General features: G+C 37.7%; 1 protein-coding gene across 1 annotated transcript; it reads left to right on the top strand.

Annotated features, from left to right (window-relative positions):
• Positions 1 to 1,034: 1,034 nt before the first annotated feature.
• il12rb2l (interleukin 12 receptor, beta 2a, like) lies at positions 1,035 to 20,606 on the top strand. The gene is made up of 15 exons (XM_084418916.1): positions 1,035 to 1,590; positions 2,106 to 2,387; positions 3,528 to 3,660; positions 3,843 to 3,994; positions 5,366 to 5,508; positions 7,078 to 7,222; positions 12,445 to 12,518; positions 12,642 to 12,876; positions 14,759 to 14,947; positions 15,304 to 15,405; positions 15,859 to 15,990; positions 18,419 to 18,562; positions 18,839 to 18,917; positions 19,507 to 19,576; positions 19,681 to 20,606. The coding sequence occupies exons 1-15, from the start codon at positions 1,521 to 1,523 to the stop codon at positions 20,056 to 20,058; spliced, it is 2,328 nt and encodes a 775-aa protein (XP_084275042.1). The 5' UTR covers positions 1,035 to 1,520; the 3' UTR covers positions 20,059 to 20,606.
• Positions 20,607 to 21,849: the final 1,243 nt, after the last annotated feature.

Raw genomic sequence — 21,849 nt, 5'->3', positions numbered from 1 at the left:
ATGAACAAATGGTCAGTGTGTTCACATTGGAAGCTTTTAGTTCTATACACTTAGATACAAGTTTAATGCTTTAAATAAATGTAAAATATACAATGAAGAACAGATATTGGTAACACTTTACAATAAGGGTTCATTAGTTAACTAGATAACATAAGAGTTAACAATACTTAGCTTTTACTAATCGTAGTTAGTGTTAATTTCAACATTTACTAATACATTATTAAAATCAAAAGTTACGTCTTTGAACGAACATGAACAAACGATGAACCGCTGGATTTTTAGCAACTAACATTAATAAAGATCAATAATACTTGTAACAAATGTATTGCTCATTGTTAGTTCATGTTCGTGAATACATTAACTAATGTTTACAAATGAGACCTGTAAAGTGTAACCCAGATATTAAATGATAAATTAATTGAAGCATAAGATGGTCTTTGGAACAAATCACGTTGGAAATTAGAGGTGAAATATTATGGGAGACATATCAAATGCTAAGAAGAAGAAAAAAATCCTGCCTTTTTGTCTTAAATAAGGAAAAATACAACATAGAAGTGCTTTCATTAGTTGCAGACTTTTAGACCCCACTTTAGGCAATTTAGTGGCTTAGTCAGTTCAAAAGGGGAAGCTAAAAAATCGTTTAGAATGGACAATTTCCACACACACACACAAAGCAACAACAACAAAAAACCACTTCCTGGATGCCTATGACTAATCATGCATTGACCAATCAAATTAGCCAATCCGCACAGCACAATAAGCAAAGCAAAGCCGATCTAAAAGAGCTATGGTTGAGTCTGACCCAGTGTAATCATCAGTGGATCCATTCTTTCTTACTAAATAATATTTTTGCCTTGAATAAAAAAAAAACAGTTCATTTAGAAGATACCATGTAAAGCACATTTTTAGTTGACCAGTTATATACAGTGTGAGTTTAGTTGGCGCATAGTCTCACAGAAACAAACTCGTCAAGCAGTTTCCCCTTTTGCTAAAGGTCATTTTACTGAAGGAATCCAGTAGCTCCTCACTGCAGCACACGAGATCAAGTTCATGTAACGGAAGTAACCAAAGGAACCATGCAATGAACGTGCAGAGTATTTCCCCCCGTGATCTGATTGGTTAACGGTTTTGCGTAGTAGTGACGATGTGGGCTTGTCCCGCGAGCTCACGTACAGGCGTGGTGGACTGTACTGTACAGCGACTTCGACTTCGAGCTTGACTGAATAAGGACGAGCACTGCGAGTGCAACTAAAGCGACGGAAAACTTTAGCTGTAACAAACATAAGGGAACAATATATCCAGAAATAGAAAATGCTCGTTCCAGGCTGTAGAGAATGACGTTATTAAGTGATTACTTTTAAGTGGACTGGCTGAAGAACTTTCATGTGCTCCTTGCTGGTCAGCGATGTCACGTAGCAGCGAAACAAACAAATGCCTGGACTTTCCGTAAACGTGCTATTACTCGGTTAACGGAACGTTGCGTAATACTGGACTTTTTGCGTCCGCGGATGCCGTGAGCGATGGCATGGCAGAATGTAAAATTAAATTTTCGTATGCTAACGTTACTTTACATGTGGATATGCTCTCAAGGTGAGCAAAACATTTTTTTGTGTGTGTGTGGAATATTACATTCTATCATAAACTCTGAGACTATCATGCTTTTTTCGGGGAATGAATGTGTATATATATATAATAACATATTTATTTTATATCTTAATATATAATAAAATATAAAGCACACTCACAAAAATAAGTTTTTAGGGTTTAAGTTTCAGACATAACAGTACTAAATAGCAAAATACCTTAAAATAGTGAAGCTCTAGCAGCATTATTTGGCATCTATTCCAGTAACATTTATACATTAAGTGTCCAAATACTTTTTAGGCAACTTTAACTTTATACAAATTAGTGTTTTTAATCAGTTTTCACATACATTAAATATTCAAATCATGTCAAAAATATGCAAACATGAATTCAATAATCTATGATAGATTATTGAATTCATGTTAAACTTCGTCTGCATGGTTTTGTGGAACTGAGCGCAAGTCTGCATCTTTGTCCCAACCTGTTCTTGTTGCCATTCATTGTCTTCTTTATTTATTCAGCCTCTTTTGAAGTGGATGTAAACTGCTGGTGGAATCAAGCTCATCCCGATGGACACAATGTGTCCGTTGTGTGCCACACGAGTGCACGGGGAAGAGCAAAAAGTTGTGATCTCTTCCAGCTTTGTGTTATCATGCCGGGGCAGAGACATCTGTTACCCAGCGCATGTGCCAGTGCCAAAGAAACCTTCAACTTCTCTATCGCAATAAAACATACAGGGCATATTCGCTGCATGTGCAATGGAAAAACATCCGATACCTGCAATTTAACAGTAAGAGGAGGCTGTGAGTATAACAGAATTGATCATTTATCAACAATGACTTCATTACTGAATCTGGGAATGCTCTGGGTTTCACAAGTTTTATGTACAAGTGTCTATGTTCACATGACACACTCACACACATTTGTTACTCATAACCATAAAATGTAAAGCAGAACGTTACAGCCAAAATACCACACATTAATGAACCAAAGTAGGGATGCACGATATATCAGCCACCATATCGGTATTGCCGATATATGATCATTTTTAATGTTCTCATTATGGCCCAATAAGAAAATTTGGCTGATATATTAAAGCCGATAAAGAATGGATTATTCCCTTCAGCTGAGACACTTCAGATGCACACTGTTCGCCATAATGGTTTTGAATTGCTTGAAATATGATTGGTATCACTTCAAAAAAGGAAAGTCTGTCAGATAGGCTACATAAAATTATAATGAGAACATTATAATTGTGTGCTTGGGACATGGTAATGGTGAAGCTTTTGTTTTTGTAATCTGGCTCTCAAAAATTATATAAAAATGTGGATTTATCGGCCAAGATATCGGTTATCGGCTTTCAGATATAAAGAATTATCGGTTAACCGTATCAGGCAAAATGTTCATATCAGTGCATCTCTAAAAGTGGTTTAACAAAAATACAAGATGCATAATTTTTGTTTCTAAGCTCTCTAGGATGCCTTGCCCCGTTGGCTTCCATTGTAAGTGCATTACTGAAAGTTGTGTTGCTGTAGCTCAACCCAGTAGAGCATGGGTTAAAATCCCAGGGAATGCATGAACTGATAAAATGTATACCTTAAATGCAATTTAAGTAGTTTTGGATACAAGCATTAGCCAAATGTGTAACTGTAAATAATTTTATTTGGTAACAGAGCTTAATCTGAATTGAGTCTGGGACATTCTTTGAGAAATGCTTGTGTTTAAATTATGTCCAAAATTAGACAAGGAGGGGAAGTGTGTGAAACACTGGCAGTCTTACTTTGGCAGATTTACACATGTGACTTCCTGTTTTTTCAGTCTTGAAATTAAAGGTGCAGCTCTTTGTGTTGGCTATTATGGCTTTGTTTGTTTTTATTTCCCCTACCTTTTATTTATACTTCATTAGTTGGCTTTCCTAAAGAATAGTTTTCCATCTTATACAGATCCACCCTCATCCCCATCCCGCCCTGATTGTGCGATTGAAGACGTGGTTGAAGACATTCACTGCTCCTGGACGAGATCCAATGAGCCAATGATTCCAACCATTTACACTCTTCTCTGGAAAGATTTTTATGGGTGTGACGGTGTTCACTTACTAATAAGAAGTCAAAACTTTTGCATTTTTAAAGTAGAACCTAAGTACAATCGCAAATGACTAATAATTCAAATTAAATATCTAAACTTCTTATCATAACTTCATGATAAACATATTTAAATTTCAAATATAAAAGATTAACCTTTTTTGTGTTTACATTCAGGAACATTAACTCAAGGGAGAGCGATCAAGAGAATGTGGTCATAAGCCGAGAGGAGTATGTGAAAAGCACTGACATTACAGCATGGGTTACTGCCAAAAATGTGTTGGGCTCTGCACAATCTGAAGAGTCTGTCTTCAACACAGGCCATATCAGTAAGTCATGTTTGCTCTATTGTAAACCATTTCTCTGAACCATGTGCATGTGCATTTATTGGCTGCATTTGAAGCACAGTAAAGTAGTCAGTATACACACAATTCTGATGATGATTATTATTAATAAATGTAAAAAAAAAAAAGAGCCCATCACCTCCAAATCTCTCTCTTCTCCCTCGATATACAGTACTAATCAAAGTACTCTTTTAGAGAAATCTGCACAACCATTTTCAACATTAATAATAATAATAATAAATGTTTCTTGAGCATCAAATCAGCATATCAGAATGATTTCTGAAGGATCATGTGACACTGAAGACTGGAGTAATGATGCTGTAATCACAGCTTTGATCACAAATAAAGTTATTTTAAAGTGTAACAGTATTTTATAATATTACTGGTTTTACTGAAGTTTTGATCAAACAGGCAACGTCTACATTAATGTGGATACATTTGAAAATGGCGTTTTAACTAACGTTAAAAAGTTGTGCATGTTAAAAGCTCACTGAGATGATACAGCGGGACCAGGCATAATAAAGTTAATGATCGCTTTATTAGCAAAATCTCTCACCACTTCTTGTGTGTCCAGGTCGCATCCAATCGCCATTCCATGTATGGAAACACAATTGCGCTCATGTTTTGACACAGAACAGCAATGGCGGGTACATTTTCTGTCTTCTGTTTTGCAGGAACATAATTTGAAGATTGAACAAAGTAACATTTATTTTTAATGCACTATGCAAAAATAAGACCAAAGCACGCACATCACTGTCAAAAATATGCTCCGGATTGGGTGCTCGACAAAAGAAATAACAGAAAAAAAACTGAAAAAAGTCAGCACACCAAAGCACCAAAATATGCAAAAAATCGAATAGTGACTCACTCCGTGTGTTGTTGAATTTAATTTTTTGCATATTTTTGAGCTTTGGTGTGCTGACTTTGTTTTTTGTTTTAAACACTATGTAAATGAACAGCAGGAACTACAATGCCAGTACACATAGATAACTATTAATATAATATGTGTGACATTACTAAACATGTCATTGTTTTCAAATACCTCCTTTTCACAGGTCACTCTACAATGCAAAAATGGTGTTTTCAAATTTAGCCACTTGGGATAGTGTCTTCAAAAAGCTCTTCTCATGTGAACGGAAGGCCAAAACATAGCGGAAAAATATTTGTTTTCAAATGTGGTTAGTGTAGACATAGTCATAAATTGAGCCTTTATTGATCATAAGCGACTAAGAGCCCAAACTTTTGAATGGTAGTGTAGCTCAAGTTAATGAAACTTGCAGGCAAAAACTGAAAAATAATGAATTGAAATGCTTAGTTCTAGCTTTAAATCTTTTCCCTGTTTTTTTAATTTTTTAGTTCGTCCATACCCCCCCAGCAATATTACCTACAGCTTCATGCCGCTGGTGATCGACTGGAACATGTGCTGTGAGAGTGTGGGCCCCTTAGACAAGAAGTGTCAAGTGCAATACCGCGCACACGATCACATGGACTGGATTCAGGTGAGAGGAGGAATGGAAAATCCCATTTAATTTAATCCTCTAAGATTGGTGTCACTGGCTTCATGGGTGCAGCTCTGGCATTTTCACTCATGTGTTCAAAATGGCTTTAGTGAACTGAGTTTCTGTAGTGAGTTAGTCCAGAAGAAAATCCATCCATCTGCAGAATCAGAGGTGTGCGTAATGTTTAATGAAGTATTATCACATCCATTAAAACAGATTAAAAGATGGATCTTTTGCGTTTTAAGAATCAGTATTGGATTATTAAAATACAAATCTTAGTAAAACAGAAAGTGTAGATTTTAAACCAGCCCTAGGACAAACACATTTGTGTTTTGTCAACATTTTTCAATGTAAATTAAGGAAAAATGTATTAATTTTTTAATGTAAATTATTTTTTGTTATGACTATAAGGATGCAATCAAAGATAGCTCGGTTTCACTTTATTTTGACAGTCCACATTCTCCTAATTCTAAGTTACTTTGCAAGTACATGTCCACTAACTCTCATTGATTTACATTTAATCATTTAGCAGACGTTGTTATCCAAAGTGAGGGGAGCACTAGAAGCAATCAAACCAACAATAGGGCAACAATATGTAATACAATATGTGCTGTGACAAGTACCAATTAGTCTAGGAAAGTACACCTAGCAATTTTTTTTTTATACATGGATAATTTTCAAAATGGATAATAGAAATAGAGTAGAATAGTAAGTGTTAATGAGTGTTAAACTATTAAATTGTTCAATTCAATGTAGTTGATTTTGCAACTGTGTAAACTAACTCTCATTAGAGTATTTGTAGACCGTTATGGTTAGGGTTAGTTTGTAGAATAAGCTGACATGTAGTTACGAAGTTCCTTATAGTCAGTAGAATGTCTGTTGGGGAGCATCAAAATATTAAGCCTCATGGCTGCCAACTTTCACGCATTCAGCGTGAGATTCGCGCAGTTCTCACGTTACCACGCCACACATCCATTTTCTCACGCAGTGAAAAATCGTGGAGCAAAGGGACAGCATTAGTTGAGAGAATTTTTTTATTTGAGAAAAATTAACATGTAGCTACTGTATCTGATATTTATCCAAGTTAATCAATATTGAATCAAGATTGGAATTGACTTACATGCTTATGAATTGAAATTGAGTCAAGCACTAATAAAAACAGTAGCCTACCAGTCATCGTACCATGTAAACATAACTATTAAACTTCAAAAATCCAAGTGTTTTGACAATCACAACACTCCAAGCTAAACTCAAAAGTTGGCAGCCCTGATTAAGCAGACAGTCTAATAATACTCTAATGACTGGTAGTTGAAATGTAGTTGAAAAGTTGCTTATTGTTAGTAGAATGTTTAAAATGGACCATCATAATAGTGTTGCCAATAATTGAATAGTTTTCATAGTGTCAGAGATTTGTCAGTACTAGTTGTAAGATTTAGTTCACCCAAAATCATTAAGAAGACCATTGAGGGTGAGTAGCTTAAATGGTGACAGAATTAAAATTTTGGGTGGAACTGAACCTTTAATAAGTTATGTTCTAGTTAAACCAATTGTTGAATTTTAATTGTGCAGGAGGATGATTTCCAGTCCACGTTTCCGTTGGAAGATTCTCAGCCATTCACAGAGTACCGTTTTCGTGTTCGCTGCCACTGTGGATATGAAGAGAAAGTCATGAGTAACTGGAGTTCAGTGTTTCCAGTCACAACGCCCGCTGCAGGTCAGAGAAAGACACACATTATCCATTCATTTAGGACATTAACCCTTTAGAACCTGAAGCTAAAATAGGTGTTTTTCACATAGTTAGATTTTTTGACTGTAAAATTCTAAAACAATGTGCTATCTTCATGTGCAAGGTGTCATCTTTTTCAGAAAAATATAAGCTTTCAACAAACTAGTTTACCATTTTTTTTTTATTTTTTTTTTACCATATTTACCATTATTGTGTGTGGTGAGTTTGTAAATAGAATAAAAAAATTAAAAAAAAGAATAAATGTATTGATTTTTATTTAGAAAAAAAAACAGAAAAAATCATGAACGAAAGAAACTACCACTTTAAAGTTGAAAAATGAACTATTATACATATATACAAGTCTTTTTTTTGTGACATTGGGTTGCACAGTTTTCATTTAGGACACTTTTTTTCATACACGCACACATACAAATGCACGCATTCATAGGCACGCACACATACACATGCTTAGATATGTGAAAGAGTAACGGCCATCCGCCTCCCAAGTTTCATTAAAAATCATCCCAATCCCCTCTTCTGCTGTCTAACACTTCTTTTGCCATGTAGTTGTTCGTTTCTTTTATTATTTTATGCAATCCAAAACACTCTAACCTGCCGCGCTTCGTATCTCTCTGTTCAAATCCTTCTTCATCCCGCGCTGCTGTCATGTGAAGACGGAAAGCATGAAATTACCGTAATAAGCCGTATATTGCCGAAAAGCGCATGTCGTCTACTGTCGGGCAATTTGAATGGTTTTGATAGTGCAAACGGTTGAAGAGTTACGGTAAAATGAAGCTTGCTGGTATGTGTCGGCGACGACACAGTCGGTTTTAAAGGGTTAAAGGGTAACTCAACCGCTGGTCAGAGCCTGACTCCACCCACTGGTAGGGCTGTCGCGATAACCTCAATATCGCAGTACCGCGCTACTGACAAGCCAACCGCAGAGGAATTCAAGTAACCGCAGCAACCGCGATATACACGTCTTTTCTTTTTTCATAAGGCGAAACCCTTCTTGTTTTGAACTTCGTGCATGTGTATTGAATGTTAAATAAGTTAATAATGATAATAAGACGTGGTGATCATGGTTTTATCATGGTGATTTGTACAGAGGCTTCGTGGATTTGCACTTAAGCCTAAACAGACTGTGAATGAGAGAGATCGACTGAGCGCGTGCGATTACCTGCGTCTGTATTTGAGGTCAAGTCATACTCGTGAAAAGGTTGCCGTGTCCAAGGAAAGTTAAATATTTGTCCTGTCATCCTTTTAACGTTTAAAATAAAGGGTATTTACCATGAATGGCATCAGCGACAGCGCTGGTCAGCATCCACAGAGCGAGGAACTCGCGGTCGTGGGAAACAAAACTCAGTGAGTCACGCACTGAATCAATGCCATTTGTCTCTATTAAGTGAAGCTTCAGTGTTACCCATGCGACGCATTGCTGGTCAGCTGAGCCTTGAAAAGTGGAGCTCAAAGTTAAAAATAATTAACCTTGTTTCACTACTATTTTTTAATGAATCAATCAGCGTTTTTGAATGTGTTGTTGAATGAATGGTTTGACTCACTCAGACAGTCCGTTGCCGTAACAACTGCGCTCTGAGTGACAGGCTTTCAATGCGCAGAGACGCTGTTTAGTTTCGGTTTATTGGTTACTGAAAATGTACTCGTTTTTGTGCATGCTGACCACATCGTGACACTTATTTATATAGCAACAAATAAATCCAAATAAATTAATAAATGCGGTAAAACCGCATATCGCGCTATTGAGCCACTCAAAATTACCGCAAGGGAAAATCCTTCACCGCGACAGCCCTACCCACTGGCAATATTTTTAAAATGCTGGAAAAGTAAGCGGTTAGCTGGTACCCTCTTGCGTCATAGGGCAGTGGTTCCCAAAGTGTGGGACCCGCCCCTATAGAGTTCCGGGGGATGACGTAGTTACGTGACAGGAAACCGTGCGCACCGCCATTTTGGCAGCATTCGGCAGACTGGCAGACTGTTGTGGTGAAGGCGGCTAAACATGGTCGATAACTGTTGTGCACCAGGTTGCACAAATAAACGAGGGAAAAAGAAAGGCACGTCGTTTTACCGCATTCCTAAAGATGCGGAGAGGCGAGCTAATTGGATCAGCGCCATTAAAAGAGCCAGAAGCAAGCAAAACAAGACTGAAAGATGGGACCCCCCAGCCGTTGGATTCCGCTTGTGCACTGATCACTTCATATCAGGCAGGCGGTGGCGCTGGCGCTTGTCATTTTACTGCCAAAATGGCGGCCCGAACACTGGTGGTCACGTGGGGTCCGGAGCTCTATAGGGGTGCGCGACGTTACCATTGGGGGGGCGTGAGTGAAAAGCTGAGAGGGAAAATTATGTTTGGTTATTCTGGTTAATGCCAATTTTTGTATTTTCCCTTAATTGTCACTGGGGGGCGATCACAGTTTTAAAAGCTGACATAGCCTATCTTGTTTCAACTGGTAATAATACCCGCTAGCAGCAAGCAAAACTTTTCAGAGTGAAGAAAATAAGATGGATCGTTGGCTGATTCGTAAAAATATAATCGTTGATTCTACGCCTAAAATAACTGGAGCAAACACAGATGAACCGAAATCTAACATTGACACACCGAGGCTAGAGGAGGCAGAACCTGTGGAGGCAGATCCAAGGCAGATCGAAAAACCCGTGGGAACTGTGCATAGCCTGGCGGGGGATACAGTGGTGCCAGTGAAAGTGCGAGGGAAACGCAAGCATTCGCAGGCCCACTTAAATTCAGCAAAGAGAAGGAGATATCAAGACGATTACATTCGGTATGGATTTACGTGTCTCCTGGTTTATGGGGATGCACGTCCACAATGTGTAATGTTTACGGAGGTACTAGCAAATGACAGTTTGAAGCCAGGGAAAATGAAGAGACATTTACACACCAAACACCCAACACACATTGATAAAACAATCGTCGCAAAGAGCAAGATTTGCGTGGTCAAAAGAAAGTATTGACTACACAGACTACAACAACTACCAAACTCCAGGCTGCATCTTATGAAGTTTCATACCTCATTACAAAATCTAAGAAGCCACACACAATTGGCAAGACGCTCATTCTCCCTGCAGCAATAGCCATGCGTCAAGCTATGGATAATGAAAAAATAGCAAGTCAGCTTAAACAGGTCCCAATGTCAGATAACACCGTTGCCCGACGAATAGATGACATGGCAAACGACATAAAGATTCAGCTTATTGATCGTATAAAAAAAATCTGGAACATTTTCCCGACAACTTGATGAATTGACAGATATATCAAATGCAGCACAGCTGCTCTTATTTGTCAGATACTGCTATGAGGGGAAACTACACGAATATATGTTATTTTGCACTACGCTGGATGGGACATGCACAGGACAGGATGTATTCAACAAACTTGATAGCAAGATGCAGGAAGTGGGGCTGAGTTTCGATAACTGTGTGGCCGTGTGTACGGATGGAGCTGGTCTATGATGGGCAAACATAAGGGTCTAAGGCGAAGAATCAAGCAGTTGCACCACACGTAAGATTCACCCATTGTTTTATACACAGGGAAGCTCTTGCTTCCAAGGCCCTTGATAATGAGCTGAGTTGCGTGCTTCAAACAGTAATTAAAATTGTTAACGTAATAAAAGCACGTCCCATCAATACGAGACTGTTTGCTGTTATGTGCAAAGAAATGGGATCTGAACATGAATCTTTACTGTTGCACACTGAGGTCAGGTGGTTGTCGCGAGGTAAAGTATTGCGGCGTCTTTTTGAAATGAGAGATGAAGTGCGACTATTCTTATTGGATATACAGTCTCCCTACGCAGAAAGTCTGACAGATCCTACATTTCTGACAAACCTGGCCTACTTGGCAGATATTTTTGATAGACTGAATGGACTTAACATGTCACTGCAAGGCCCCAATACCAACATTGTCATTAGCCGACAAAGTAATCGGATTTGTAAAGAAGATGGAGCGATGGACTGCGCGAATAGAAAAAGGAAGTGTGGAGATGTTTGATGGACTACATGAATTTATTGAGGAGAATGAGCTGCTTCTGGATGACGGGACAAAAACATTGATAACTAATCATTTACGCTGACTTATTGGACATTTCAAGCGGTATTTTCAGGAAGAGAAAAATGAAAACAACGAATGGATCCGACAGCCGTTTATTGCCACCACCACTGGCAGCAACCTGTCATCGGGACTACAGGACTCACTGCTGGTCCTATCCAGTGACAGGACCCTGCGAGCAGCCTTTGTCTCAACTCCGTTGGATGAATTCTGGCTGTCAGTTGCAGGGGAATACCCGGGATTATCTGAAATTGCGAGATGTGACCCATATGTATGGGGGGGGCCGAGGCAAAAAGTTTGGGAACCTCTGTCATAGGGCACCACAACTTCCAATAGAAAAATTCAACTGCAATAGCCACCATTAAACCTGAAGAGGGCAGCACTTAGACGTTTTTACACCATATATTGTAGAATTAAAACACTTTATACCCAAATGTCAAAAAAATTGCTTGAATCAATGAACAGCATAATAAAGCCCCAGTCTTACAGATCATTAACTAAATAAAGTTGTTTTAGGGTTTAGTTACCCTTTAATGCACTCATTTACTGTTTTTGAGGATAATCTTGATTCAAATTCACACAGCAGCAGAATACAGTTGTCAGTGCTAAATAAATACAGACACAATTCAGTTTTAAACAAGAGTGAACACGATGTTTAGAATCCACTCTGACTATGGTTCAGAAGTTTGTGGTCGCAAATTTTTTTAAAATGTTTTTAAATAAGTCTCATGTTCACCAAGGCTACATTTATTTGATCAAAAACAGTTAAAACAAACAGTTTCTGTTTTCTATTGTAATATTATTTAAAAATGTAATTTATTCCTGTGAGGACAAAGTTGAAAATCATTCTAATATGCTGATTTGGTGCTCAAAAAACAGTTCTTATTTATTTATTTGAAACAGATTTTTTATCATTCTAAATGTTTTTACTGTTCTTTTCACCCAACATATATATATGTATATATGTGTATATGTATATATGAATGTTTGAATCGTTTAAAAAAAAAACTTTTTAATGTACAGTACATACTACTGCACAGTATGCTTTATGTAGTATGCTAGCGTTCCATTTTAAATCTATTATATAAAATAATCAATGACGATAATTGTCTGTAATATTCTGTCTTTTCAGCACCGGTTGGGCAGCTGGACGTTTGGAGTGATTGTGCCCCTTATTCTGACTACTCCTGTAACATCTTTTGGAAAGTAGGCTATACTCCCATAATACATCATTCTAACTGGTTCTTGTTCAGTGGGTCAGTCACGATTCATTACATCATGAATGAGCTGTAGAAGTTTGACTGTCTGACATTATTTCCTGTCTCTCAGGAAATGCCCCTGTCCCAGGCTAGAGGGAACATTAGCAACTATATTGTGACACTGAAGCTTAAAAATGGAACTGAGATCAGGCAGCGGAGAGACACAGGAAGTCAGCATCGCACCGAGCAGAACTGCCCGCAGCTCATGCGTTTCCCTCTCAAGATTGGTGTTGTGGGAGTTTTTGTGTCAGCCAACACCTCACTGGGCACGTCCGTCCCCACATTCATGCCGTTTCCTGTGAGGGGTATGTCAATGCAAAATTCTGATTCAAAGTTATGTTAAGTTATGTTGAGCTTATAATTGATGTTTAATTTCAAAATTATTAGTCATTTGCCATTGTCTCTCATTTTGTTCAAGTTCTACTTAAAAATGCAATATATATATATATATATATATATATACATACACACAGTTGCAATCGAAATTATTCAACCCCCACTGCAAATCAGGTTTATTGGCAAAATGACTTTCAGCTGTTTGCAATGAACAAATCAAACAAAAGTAATTGAAATGTCTCAACACATCAAATTTTTCAAGTGGTTTCCCCAAATTTGACTGAAAATGCAACTTTTAATGACTTCTGCAGTTTCAAAATTATTCAACCCCCTGAATAGAATCCCTCACAACAGCACAAATCTGCAAAAAAGGTGGTGTCTCAAGGACACCTGAGTTACACAATCAAGGGCTTCATTAGTTGCACCAGGTGTGCTTGAGCTAGAACACATGAAATATCTGAACTGGTTAGGTTTGTTGAGTGTCACGTTTGACTGCAAGTTAGAAATATGGCCAAAAGAAGTCAAAAGAATGGTCCAAAAAGTTAAGAGAAGATATAATTGCCCTTCACAAACAAGGAACAGGATACAAAAAGATAGCGAAGGCAATAAATGTTCCTAGCGATACAGTTGAAAGCATAGTTTGCAAGTTCAAAGTTAAAGGAAAAACAGAAAACGCAGCTATCCAATTGCTGCAACCAGATTGCTGAAAAGGCAGGTTCAGAAAAACCCTAGAGTGACAGCAAAAGACCTGCACCAAGATGTACACCACTACTGACCCAAAAGCGCAAGAAAAGTCTGCTCCAATATGCTCAAAATCATATAAATAAGCCAAAGAAGTTTGGGGATTCTGTTCTATGGACCGATAAAACAAAACTGGATCTTTTCAGCCCTATGAATCAGCAGTATGTCTAGAGGAAGATGAATTAAGCATATGCTGAAAAGAACACTCTGTCTACAGTTAAGCATGGTGGGGCTCGGTGATTGCTCTGGGGCTGCTTTGCATCCTCTGGCACTGGAAACCTGCAGCGTGTGGAAGGCAAGATGGATTTATTGAAGTATCAGGAAATCCTAGGAAAAAACGTCATGCCGTCAGTGAGAAAGCTGAAGCTTCGAAGCTGAAGCATTGGATTTTCCAACAGGACAATGATCCCTAGCATACCTTAAATTCCACCAAGGCTTGGTTGCAGAAGAAGTCTTGGAAGATTCTACAGTGGCCATCACAGTCACCTGGCTTGAACCCATCTCTGGTGGGATTTGAAGAAGGCGGTATGGGCACGCAAACCCAAGAATATCACTGAACTGGAGGCCATTGCTCATGAGGAATGGACTAAGATTCCTCAGAAACGCTGCCATAAGCTGGTGTCTGGTTCTACATCTTGTTTGCAGCAGGTCATAAAAGCACAAGTGTGTTCTACCAAGTACTAAAGATGCTTGCCATGAAGAGTGTTGAATCATTTTGAGACTGCAGAAGTCATTAAAAGTTGCATTTTCTGTTGAATTTTGGGAAACCACTTGAAACATTTGTTGTGTTGAACTATTTAAATTACTTTTGTTTGATTTGTTCATTGCAAACAGTTGAAATTCTGTAACTGATGCCATTAAATCTGATTTGCAATGGGGGTTGGAATAATTTTGATTGCAACTGTATGTGTATGTGTATATATATATATATATATATATATATATATATATATATATATATATATATATATATATATATGTTAAATATTTTTATAATAAAATGAATGCAGCCTTGCTGAGCATAAGAGACTTCTTTTAAAAAATCTTGCCAATCCCAAACTTTTGAATGGTAGTGTAAAATTACATTTAAATGATATTTATGCCCTGCAGGACAGACAACACCTGAGGTGTATCTGAGTGTAACGGGTGAGAAACAGACGCTGCGGGTCTCATGGTCTGTACACCCACAGTTCTCTGACAGCGTCCTGGAGTATGTGGTCCAGTACGTGTCAGTACCTCACTGTCCGTGCCTGAGCTGGGTCAGAGTAAACGGAACCCAGACATCTGTCACAATCACAGGTGTGTGTGTGTGTACAGGTTTTAGCTATACTTGTGAGGGCCAAATGTCCACAGTGAAATATTAGTAACTGACTAGTGAGGACATTTTACTGGTCCTCACTAGTAAAAAAGGATAAAAAATCTGCCAATTTTTTTTTCTTTAAATCTAGTGTTTTGCACATGTTTCTGTAATGGGTAGGTGTAGGGGTGGGGGGGGGTGCTTTAGGCCATAGAAAATACCATTAACCTAATGTAAAATCAATGCAGGTCTATGCAGTGTCTTCACTAATATAGTGAAACAAGTGGATGTGTGAAAGAGAGAAAGCTGTAATTTGTTCTGACCCTAACAGTGATTTCACGTTTGTCTCCATCCAAAGGTGACTTCAGGAACTACACAGCATATAATGTGTCACTGTATGCTGTCTTCAACAACCACAGCACTTTCCTCAAGTCAGCGATTGCATACACACTTCAAGGAGGTATGACATCCCTTAAATTACTGACTGCACTTTTGGTTGTTTTATTAACAACAGACCAAAGTCCACAAGACATCAAATAAAATCTGGCTTTTCCATTTTAATTGCAAATTGTCCAATACAACAGAGAGCCAAAATTACATTTACATTACAATTAAGTAGCAGTGTGTATTTACAAACATACACCCCTGATTAACATTTTTAATATTAAGCTTATTTGTCAAAAGACACATCCACTGTAGAAGTATATTGCATTGTCAATAATTAGCTTGTATAGTGCAACATTTCACTTAGATTGATTTCATTCATTCATTCATTCATTCATTCATTCCATTCATAAAACATTTTCTCACTTTGAGTAAGCTGTGGCAGTTTTAGGGCACAAAGTATCCTGTAATCAGATTTGCTAGTCATCAAGACTTCATATTGGTATCATCTCTTTATCTCCCTGCCCAGTTCCTCCTAAAGTCCCACAATTCCATGTAAAGATCATCTCTCAGTCTTCTGTCAATCTGATGTGGAGCCCCATCCCTGTGCATGAGAGCAAAGGTGTCATCCTGCATTACTTGGTGGGCATCAATGAGACAGGTAATCCATTATCTCTGCTTTAATGTAAATCTTAAGCTCGGGGCAATCCGAACTAATGTAGGGCTGTTTTTGAGCGTCTAGGGCTTCTTTTTTTCAGTGTGTTCTGCACCGTTGGCTCTAGCCAGGTGCCGTCTGGGTTTCTTTGGCCCATTCAGCATGTTGATTGAACAGCTAACCAACTCTGATTGGCTGTTCAGCTTATCGAATGAGAAAAGTGATGAAAGCGAGCAAAGAAGTCAAGACGGTACAGGCAGAAGGCTGTTATAATTTTGCATCATCTTACCTGAGCGTTCAAATGCATGAATATTTTCATAATGGAATGAAGAAAGTGTTCAGTGTGATTAATATTTCAAAATGGTAAACAAGCGCTGCTTTGTTTACGGTTTGTATATCTGCAGTCCTAGTCTCGGTTTCTCTTTTTGAATGATGAAAATAGACTATTGATACCCGTTGATATAGTCAGGTATTTCCTCACGCAGGAGCAGAACACACACGCAAGTTGAAAGTCGACTTTAGTCCTTTTGATGTGTTCAAGCGCAGCTTTTTGGCCGAGACACAGCTGATGAGAGGCGACAACACAGTCAGCTTTAATCGCTGCTAGTCCTTTGACGTCGGCTTAGTGTGTCCCGGGCTTAAGAAAGCAATGCTTAGTACTTTCATTATATTGTAGACCCTGAGTTTCTATTATTTGACCAAAATTGCAACATGAAATATTAATACTTAGACTACCAAGTTTGGGGTCAGTAAGATTTTTTGTTTTTTTGTTTGTTTTTGAGAGGAATGCTTTTATTTACATCCTGTTTTCGGGCGAAGTCCACAGTAATCGATTGTCGAGTTCACGCGCGTGATCATAGGTAACTAACCTATGCGCGTGAACTCGACAATCGATTACTGTGGACTTCGACCGAAAACAGGATGTAAATACAGGTATGAGCGCTGGCTGAAATAACATAATTTTTATCCATATCTTTCACATCTACTGCAGTCAGATTCACCGTGTTCACTCTGAAGGAATCACTCACATGACCTGTGCACTTGTAATGACACATCAAGGATGTTAAGAGGCTAAAAGCAGGTTTAAAACTTGCCGTATTGAAGTCAACAGGGTGCAAATTTTAAAAAGAGGATAACATGATGTAGGCAACACCGATTTTTGTCGTTGTTCTCTGTACTGACAGCACTCCAAATTTACAAAAAAATGTATTCAATTAAAGTTAAAGAGGTTCAGTCTCTTTATTTCTTTCCTAGCGGAGGTCTGGACAATACTGTAGTAATACCGCAGCCATGGTACTGTAAAAGAATAAATCCTAAACACTCAAAATATTCATAAAAGATGTGAATCTTGGGCCCCAAGAGCCAAAGCATGGATGTATAAAAATGTTTACCATTATTTACCAAAAAAATTCTCCCAACTGGATATGGATATAAAAAAGGTCAGATGTTTTATCCGGCTATTATTTATTTATTTATTTATTTATTTATTTATTTATTTCACATTTAAACCATGTATGGCACATAGAAGGCCTTGGGACTAAGAAAGCGGGGGTTGCAGTGTTTACCTCTTAAAGGAGCCATATGTAAGAAATGTATTTCAATTAATCATAAAATGGCCCAGATATGTCACTAGACATAGACACAATACACCGCTCTACAGTAATTTGAAAGTGATTGCAGTACCAGTTTTGGCCACAATCTTCCATAAGGAAAGAATGGACCATTTTTATATTTTGCTCAAGTAGGTAATAAACTTCTAAAACAAACAAACTAATAATGAGAAATCTCATCATGGGCACAAAACAAAGTTATCTAGTAATTTCAAAGTTTTTTGTCTTCCCTTGCCATCTCTAAATAATTTTCCAGTTTATAACATTATTTTTTATGAAATGCTTTTAATAACACTAAAGGTAAAACATTATTGTAATTACTACATTCTCATTTGATTTTCTGCAGCGTTTTAGCAAAAGTATCAATTTGCTGCTCACCGTGTTTCTGCTACTGTTGTTAAAATAGCCGCGTCATCTGCAGCTTTAATGTCTTTATCGGGAGAGAGAAGCGACGCGCACGGAACTGAAAGAGCTTGAATGAAGCGAGTTTGGCTCTAGATAAAAATATTAGTGGATATAGCGTTGAAATAAATGACGCCGGGCGCTTTTGATGTGAACAGCTCCTTTGTTTTGACACACTGCTCACTTTAAACTATTGAAACGGTAAAATGGCCCAGTACAAATATGTATATGTTCCATCTGGACCGCGGGACATCATTTTACTGGGCCCTTTCACCATTTCTACAGGTCCACCATTTGAATACCACTGAAATAAATGTAGCCTCAGTGAGCAGAAGAGACTTCTTTAAAAAAAAAAAAAAAAACGTACATACCCCAAACTTTTAACAGTAGAGTATATCTTTGTCCTCTGGCCTCTTTAACAGGGTATAAGGTGAGCAGTGACAGGACCAGCATGCATCTGTCAGACCTGCAGCCGTCCCGGCAGTACCAGGCCTGGGTGAGCGCTGTGAGCGCTGCTGGTGAAGGCATGAGGAGCATCACCACTTTCTCCACCCCTGAAGAAAAAAGTAAGATGAGCTGTTTCTTCCTTCCTTCCTTCCTTCCTTCCTTCCTTCCTTCCTTCCTTCCTTCCTTCCTTCCTTCCTTCCTTCCTTCCTTCCTTCCTTCCTTCCTTCCTTCCTTCCTTCCTTCCTTCCTTCCTTCCTTCCTTCCTTCCTTCATTTGGGGTTTACATTGCATGCATTGTCCAAAATACTAAGAGGTCTTTGTTTGCATACAGTATGTAGTTAAAAAATTCAGCATCAGGTAGTTAACCAGTCATTTCTTTCCATCTCATCTCCTAGGTTATTTTTCTTCAATACTGATGGCTGTATTCATACCATTGCCTTTCCTGATATTAGTCATTGCTTTTAAATGTGTCTTGTGAGTACTACCTTTCATTATAATTCCATCATACAATATATGGCCAAAAGTATATGGATTCCCCCTTCTAAATAGTGAGCTTGACTAGTCTAGTCATTTCTGTGAGGATAAATCTTGACCTTAATCTTAATCTTCTACACTTAATGAGCAGGTTAGGGGAATCCACATAATTTTGGCATTCCATTCAATTATCAGATAAAAATGATTCCAACTACAGTGGTCAACATTTGAAGTGGATCAAAACAAAACCTTTCATCAAAGTTATACATCAATTTTATACATGAATCCACTTCAAATGTTGACCACTGTATATCATCCTATTTACCATTGCCATGCCAAGCTATCCATTGTATGAAGCGCTATATAAATAAACGTGCCGTGACTTTGCCGGAGTGCCGAATTGCAGAGCTCATGCAAACATACCCACATCGCTATGATCAGATGCTTTCTTAACTGGTGTTTTAGAAGTGTAAAAAATAGTCAATCTTTTTTTCATCCCTAAGCGGAGAATACAAAAAGAACTATATTAGGTCCTCAACTGGTAAATTAGACGCACTTTGGTAAATGAATATCTGCTGTCTTGGTACAGGTTACGTTACTGTTCCCAGAAGATCCCAGATCCATTAAACAGTAAATCATTTAAACATATGAACTTTCAGGTAAGCATCTAAAGTTTTATAAAGCTATATGAAAGAGATTGCCACCCATATAAATATGGTAGAATATTTGTTCTTCTAAACAGTGAGCTTGGCTTTTCTTCCAGCATGCATGGCCATGGCTCTGTTCTCCGTCGGAAACGCCTCTGAAGATCTCTGAGCTGGAGATCGTGGAGAACCTGCATCCCAACACACCTTCCTCTTCCTCGGAGACTGAACTGGAGAAGATTTTAATCGATGTGGAACCCCGACATTTCCAGGTGCCAGATGGACTGGGCAGAACAAATTTAGGTGGGGAGAAGTGGTTAGAAGACTCCGAGGAATCAAACAGACGAAACATTTCAAAGCAGGACAGCTGGAGAAAAGAGTACAGTGAGATGGTTGATACTGATGAAGAGGAGGGCGCTGGTGGTGAAGAGTGGTGGGACCAGCAACCTGTCTCGGACTATGAAAGACATTTTATGCCGTCTGTTGAGGTGAATTAACTCTGCCATTTCATACTTCATGACGTTTGATCTGTACTGTAGTGCCTTAAATAGAACAATCAGAAATGTTGATTGTTTTACTGAAGAACAACATGTATTGTACTCTTTATACTTGCACTGAAAAGAGCATTAAGACATGTTATTCATGAAATTCCAAAATGTGTCTGTGGGAGAGATCTTGCAGAGCTATGCACAGATTTTACAGTTGAAGTATAAGTTTTGCTGCCTTAGCGTAATCAAATGACATAAGGACTTTTTTCAAACGGGTTTCCAGTTCCTGCCACAAACTAACGCCATTGGTTGAGCCAATGTTGGGCTGTTCGGAACACTTTTCAGGGAATTCACAGTCCCATGTGGTTTACACTTTTCAGGGAATTCAGACTACAAATGTCTTATAGTCTCTGCTCATTAAACCTTGTTGGAAAAAGGTATTTCAACATTGAAAACATTGCATTTATGATACAGTTGAGACTATTACTGGTAATTATCTTCAATTGAATGTAGATAATTGAATGTTTTTGTACATAATAAATCTTTTTTTGCATGGATGTGCTTCTGTAAAGACTACTCGTATGAATTTCTCATGTGTTTTGTAATCATTTGTTTGACATGATGTTAGGTTTGCATGTAAACATAGGAGTTGTCACTATTATTAGTCTACCTATATTTTGGAAGACTTTTTATGCCTGAGAGTAAAAAATAAAAAGACAAATAACTTTATTGCAGTTTTATATGTCACAAATTATCATGTTTATTTAAAAAAAAAAATTATAATTAAACTTTATTTTTTTTACTCGAGACAAAAACAGGCTTCCAATACTATATCAGCCCAGAGCCGGGATGCTTATATGCATAAATATTTTTTAAGACACATCAACTCAAGCTTCTAGCCCCCCAACCCCTAAAATAAAATGACTATTACTATAGTGCCAGTCCTGTAAACACTTGTTTGTCTATATTTGACAATCAAATGGAGGAAAGGTTGAAGATTAGGATTATAAAGTAGATCCATTTAAATAACAGAATTGTTCATGTTTTTGTAAGAGGTCTTTTATGTTCACCAAGGTAGCATTTTTAATAATAAAATACAGTAATATTGTGAAATATGATTACAATTTAAAATATCTGTTTTACTATATTGAAAAATGTCTTTATTCTTGTGATTTAAAGCTGAATTTTCAGCATCATTACTCCAGTCTTCAGTGTCACATGATCCTTCAGGTTCTCAAGAAACATTTCTTATCATTATCAATGTTGAAAACAGTTGTAGTGCTATAGAAACTTTGTTTTGTTTGTGTTTATGTATATGTATTTACAGTCACTTTTGAACAATTTAATGAATCCGTGCTGGATAAAAACTAATTTCTCTCTCTCAAAAATAAAAAAAATCCTGACCCCACACTTATAAAAAGTGGTATTTTAGATCCGGTGCTAACAAGTTCAAAAAGGAAAGAAATAGTCAGGTTAAAATGTTTTATTTAACCAGCTTGCTTTGTTCATTTATTCGCATAAATATTGAGAAAGGAAAATCGAAAATTCCTCGTTCAACACTTGGTGCCATAGCCTATTACAGAAACATTCTAACTCAGAATCGTATGTGTTCGGTAAACATAACGATTTCAGACAGGCTTTCTTTTTTACAACATTCATTCTCAGAACCTGATTTACTATGCTACAAAAAAAAAAAAAAAAAAAAGGACTATGCTACAAAAACTAAAAATATATACAGATATAAAAAGTAGGTTTTCAGTAGGTATAACCAGCAGCGACACCCATCCCCCATTGCGCCAT

Source organism: Rutilus rutilus (assembly GCF_951802725.1).
Source record: "Rutilus rutilus genome assembly, chromosome: 1".
Lineage (NCBI taxonomy): Eukaryota > Metazoa > Chordata > Actinopteri > Cypriniformes > Leuciscidae > Rutilus > Rutilus rutilus.
The sequence above is the reverse complement of the archived record's forward strand: the minus strand, read 5'-3'. Positions and strand labels throughout refer to the sequence as shown.

Excerpts from the sequence above, each read along its gene's own strand:
- il12rb2l (XM_084418916.1), top strand. The coding sequence starts at position 1,521 with ATGGCATGGCAGAATGTAAAATTAAATTTTCGTATGCTAACGTTACTT. Across the intron at positions 7,223-12,444 it reads AGTCACAACGCCCGCTGCAG|CACCGGTTGGGCAGCTGGAC; the intron begins GTCAGAGAAAGA and ends CTGTCTTTTCAG. Across the intron at positions 18,918-19,506 it reads ATTGCTTTTAAATGTGTCTT|GTTACGTTACTGTTCCCAGA; the intron begins GTGAGTACTACC and ends GTCTTGGTACAG.